General features: G+C 38.5%; 1 protein-coding gene across 1 annotated transcript; it reads right to left on the bottom strand.

Moving 5' to 3' along the window:
- Positions 1–4,682: 4,682 nt before the first annotated feature.
- On the bottom strand, positions 4,683–5,409 carry LOC108382271 (protein NLRC3-like; the record flags this gene model as incomplete). The annotated part of the gene is made up of 3 exons (XM_017638657.1): positions 4,683–4,850; positions 4,908–5,158; positions 5,217–5,409. Coding segments are annotated over 3 exons (612 nt in total), but the record flags the coding sequence as incomplete, so codon positions are not given.
- Between the last annotated feature and the right edge of the window lie 5 nt (positions 5,410–5,414).

Genomic DNA, 5,414 nt, shown 5'->3' with positions numbered 1-5,414 from the left:
ACGCGACCCCGACATTCTCAACACATGTACGGCTTATGAAGGCAACTCACACGATTGGCACCTCTTCATTTGCTCTGTTAAATCCACTCAGCTAACACACCCTATGGATGAAGGGCAAGGGAAGCAACTTACTAGTCGAAAATTCTCGCCAGTTGTTGTGTATTGCTATCTGCACAATGAAAACAAACACTTAGCTAGACTTTCTGTGACTGAGGGCGACATAAGTTTTGTCCAACGGAAGCTCCTCGATGCCTTAAGCCCGCATTCGACGTTGCCTACGATTGCCGAATATGGAAATGCTAAAATTAGTCGCAGACCAAGGAGTATCTGATCTGAGAACCTCTAGCCAACTTTCCCGTTGCCCTTCGCGATTCTTATATTGTTCGAGTAACAGTGCAATCGCATAGTCGCATTCATAGAAATTCTGGTTTGGCAGGTCTTGTGCCGGTTTGCATTGATCTAGGTTCAATTGTAATATTTTCATGGGCTCGCTTTGATTAGATACACTCTCTGCAGAACGCAGAACGGTCCACGGCTCTGCACATTTTTGAGCATTAAAAATTGCGTCTTTCATGTTGGAACTCTCTAACTCGACACGATACCCATTCTATGCGAAGTCGTTTTGTACTGAGTACAGCTTTATCATCATTTACAGATAAGACTGTTAAAGCAGATTTTCTTCCACCGTAACCCGCTCGCATGTTTTTCAACGCCGCATGTTACACTGATAATTTCTTTAGGGCCTGACCCCTCCCATGGGATCACACCTAGCACAATCATGTACTCTTTTCGCTTGGTTTTGAAGTATTGTTCTACGAAGGACCTTCTTTTTGAATGCCCGTACTAGAGTTTATCTTCATCTTCTTGAAGGCGGCTTTGAGCCACTCGGTTGTGCCTCAACAGTTTTGAGGTTTATCCATTCTTTATAAAAATTCCAAAAGTTCATCAACAGCTCTTCCTAATGCGATCATTTTCTTTTGCAAACAGTCGGTAGCAACTTCGTTTGTAAAACCCGGACGTTGAACTAATGTTTCCGCTGTCTCCTTTAATACCAAAATAGTTTTTTGCGATTTGTTGTCGCTGCTTGTGTTCTTAGCCGCTTCACTGTTGATCACTGAGGAATACGTTTTCCGATCTTTTGAAGTTGACTATTTTTTTCTGGCGTAAGTTCCAATCTACGCCCCAAATGGGGGTCAAATGCTACATCTACAAATATCATCTTTATTTAGCTCTTGGGTATTTAGCAAAGACATTAGCGGGGTTCTACTTTGTTGCATTGTTATTGTTTTCGCTACCGCTCTAATTCTGTTTACGTAGGCGAAATAGCTGGGCGAACGGTGAACGACAGCATCGCCCAATTCGGCGAAGTTTGCCGTACGCCGGTATTGTATTTCAAGCATTTGATTGAGAGTCTGATCCAGCACACCACGGCAGCATAGCTGATAATTGATCTTATCACAGAGGTGAATTCCTATAGGATTTCTCTGGGTGACAGACCCAATGTCTTATCAAAGACCAGTTTACTTTGCCAGCACGATGTTAAAACTTTGGATGCCCTTAGTTCAACATGACACTGTCATAAATGTTTACAATTTAGGATTTTACTTAAATATTGGGGGATTCAATAAGACCGCAAATGTTCGCAATAGGGCCATTGTTTCATGCGCTGTGTGGCAAGTTTCACCATTCTGTTGAAACCACGTAGGGTGATTTCAAAAATACCACCCATTTTTCCAGCAACTCTACAGTTTTTTTGTAATTTATTGTTATGCTTCATATATATAAAGAATGAACAAGACATCGAAATAACATCAAAATTGGTGCTGGCAGACTGCTGAAAATGTGAAATAATAATCGCGCGATATTTTATTCCGAATTTTCACTAGAAAAATATGGATATCTATGAAATATTATTATTTATGTTGGATCCCTTTTATGTGTTCTTCAACTGAGTACCGCTCCATGACTAAGTTTGCCAAAACCTGTAGTACCAAGAAGAGCATGGTCTTATGAGCGACTGAGTCAGACTCCGAAGCAAAGATACAACAAATTTCACAGTTTTCTTTCTAATCTCAAAAAAGCTCTTTTGCATTTTGCTACACTTATTTTAGGGTTTTTGGGTTTGAAAAAAGAATGAAAGAACTTTTCAATATTTGACACTTTAGGTACCTAAAAAGTTAATTTGAAAAATTCTGCTGGATTCCTTGTCCGTCATTGATGTCTTTAAAATCTTGAAGGAGAAGTTAATCTTCAACACCCTACAACTTGTGGTGATCTTTGTTCTTAATAAAACTATAAAAATCAAATCAAATATTTACTAATTTAAGGCATATATGCACTTAAGTATGTATGTAAGTGCGCATTTGTCAACTTTGACGAAGCTTATTCTGAGGAAAAAAACAGCAACAAAAATTAATATCATTCCCGCTTAATTTCCTATCATCAAATATCCACAAATTTAAAACTCAAATCTAATCTGCAAATTTTACCCACCTTTTCCTCTAAAACTTTGCGCTGCAACAACAATTAAAACTGATGACCAAAGTTCAGATCCCTACAGCAATTTGTATAACAACCATTATGCGAAAGACGAAAAAGAAGAAAGAAGCAAAAACAACATTTTGTTAGATGCGTTTGTAGCGTCGATTTGTTTTAGCTGCTGACTTGGGTGCACTTAACTTTTTTCAACATTTCGTTTTTTTTTCTGCACCCTACGGTTACCTTTTCCAACGCATATCCTATACTTGTGCGTTCCCTCAAATATGTATGTATGTATTGTATCCTTTTTAATGGTAGTTCTTAAATGCCAGCATCACCACCCCCCAGCAAACGGACACACAGTGCCTAAACACATTAAGTAGCTCTGTTAAGTGAAAGTGGGTGTCCACTTCAACGAAAAGTTGCTGATGTTTTGTTATTCTTAGCACTCTTTTTGTTGTTGTTATTTGAAAATTTGTTATTGTTTTACTTTTGTACTTTTATTTTTAGATGTTGTTTTTGTAAACATTTTTCTCCTTTTTCCAGCTAAGACCTTCGAGTAAGAGTAGGGAAAAGGTGTTTTTCTTTGTTAATGGCTTTAAGAGGGTTAAAAGTGTTGTGGAATCTAATTAGAAAAAAGCTGGCGCCAAGAACGTCAAATATGGTTTTTGGGCAGTGTAAAAAAAAATGTTGTAGTGATTTTTGAGATTAAAGAGTGCATACACTTTGGCCGTTATCTTAATGGGATTATTTCTTTTTTTTCGCAAATTTTATTAAAAAGGGTGGGAGAGGTGTGCTTTTGAGGCCAGGTCACACGGTTTTGTATGTAACATATACTAATTGGAGGAGTGTGGTGTCTACTTTTAAATTAGTTTAAGACAGGTTTTCATGTAGATAATTCATATTGGTTCATATATAGTAATATTATCTCTTTCTCTGAAGTGTTTATCTTAAGTCCGGTGGATTTGCCAGTTGGAGTATTTATCTAAAGTTGTATTTCAATGACAAAGAAAGTCCAAGATAAGAAAGTAATCAGTTGGGAAATTTTATCCAAAGCCACCCACTGCCTACGTATTTAATAGCTATTTAGTACACCATGGTACAATTCCATTTGGCAACAAAATTACAATCGAGAAGGATATAACAGATCAAGACATTTATGAAATAGCTTCATTTGCTCATGCATTAAAGATTCGTTTTCATGTCGGAAATATTCATGCTAAAAATTAGGGTCGCTTTGGTCGGCCATCATTTGAAAGGTTTGGCTAAATTAGGCTAGCTCGGCTAGGACGCGATTTTGCAGATCTTTATACTTTCAGTCGAAGCAAAGAAGAAATAGTCACGACATTAACCGACTAAGCCACTTGATAACCCAAACGAAACAGAGCAGTTACCAGAATCTCGCTACCTCTTCCAGACTTGTAAAGAAGCGTAACCCAAGTTGTATGATTCGCTTAGATTTGCAGGCCTAGAGGTCGATAGAGAAATTGGTCAATGGATTACTCTTCAATCATATTTCGGCGCTTTCTACAGAGAAAACTCGTTGGTATTCGTGCACAGAGGGCACATAATTAGAAGTTTATATATTTTGAGATTATAAGCTCTTCGCTAATAGTGTTTAGGCTTATAGCAAGGAACCTATCGGAGGCAAGGCCGCCGCTGTTCTGGCTAAGACACCCTATAAATCAATCCCCCGTATACCCTTGTGACTTGGCACCCACAGTATCGAAATGTTATTGAATTTTGCCTTAAGTTCAGCCTGGCTGTTGCCCAGCATTAGGATTCTCTCGTTACGATAGGCTCTAAGTAAGTTAATCTCTGCACACCGATTGATGGCATATACTTCTGCTTTGAAAATACTCGGGTATTTGCTTACGGGCACAGATAGCCTCATCCTGGGACCATAAATGCCTGCCCCAATATCCAACTGACTTTCAGCCGCTCATTGTGTCCGTGTCCTTAGAAGGGCCATGCTCTTTGGTTATCTTTCGACGGAATGTATATTATATTATTGAATACGAGTGCAACTGATATCAGAGATTTCCAACTGGTCACAACCGATTAACTTCCTTGTGTTACCCTTGTGCTAAACCCAATTATTTAACTAGCATTAGTTCGTCTTCTAAATTCTTATATTTACTATCTCCCCACGCTTTTAAGCAAATAATAAAAAAATACTTAGTTAAAAATATAATTTATTTTTCTTATTTTTTTAATATTGCCTTCAGATATGTTTTTGGCTTCGGTCTATTACTTTTGAGAACCTCTTTTATTTTGGTACGCAATTCCAAACTCATGCCAGTGTTGCGCAAATCCAAATGCTGTAGAACTTTATTGAAACCAATAATTTTATGTAGTTGCTTGCCGAATTCCTGAAAGAAAAAATATTTAATAAGGTATTACAGAAGTTTACCAGATCCCGAGTTTACCTCGCCTAATTCGTTATTTGAAATATCGATGTTCACAAGTGACTTATTTTGAATAAGCAATTGCATGAATAGTTTTGTTATCGACGGACATACGGAACAGCCGCTAATGTCGAGCGCTTCCACTGGCATGCGTTGCAAGAGCGAGAATATTGCAGCAACACCATCACTCTCAATTGGATTCAGGCGTAGCACTAGCTTGCGCAACGAAAGGCCTTTAATGGTGCGGCCAAGTACGTAAGCGCCCTCGGAGGCTGAAAAGAAGGCAATTAGAAGAATACAAGAGAGAGCAGCTTAAACTGTGACACTCACTGATTCTATTATCCGTTAGATCGAGCACTTCCAGTGTACCGAAGGATTCCTTATTGCATGTACTCAAAAATTCCTTAATCCCAGCATCGCGAATAGTGCAGTGAATTATAGACAACGAAGTCAGCTTGTGACAGCCTTTATCCAGAGCGCGCGCCAGAAACGGAAGCTGATATGATTCAAGTTTGGTGCTATGCAAAC

This window comes from Rhagoletis zephyria, unplaced genomic scaffold (genome assembly GCF_001687245.7).
Source record: "Rhagoletis zephyria isolate East Lansing unplaced genomic scaffold, Rhagoletis_zephyria_1.1 Rzeph_scaffold_26030, whole genome shotgun sequence".
NCBI classification, from domain to species: domain Eukaryota; kingdom Metazoa; phylum Arthropoda; class Insecta; order Diptera; family Tephritidae; genus Rhagoletis; species Rhagoletis zephyria.
The sequence above is the reverse complement of the archived record's forward strand: the minus strand, read 5'-3'. Positions and strand labels throughout refer to the sequence as shown.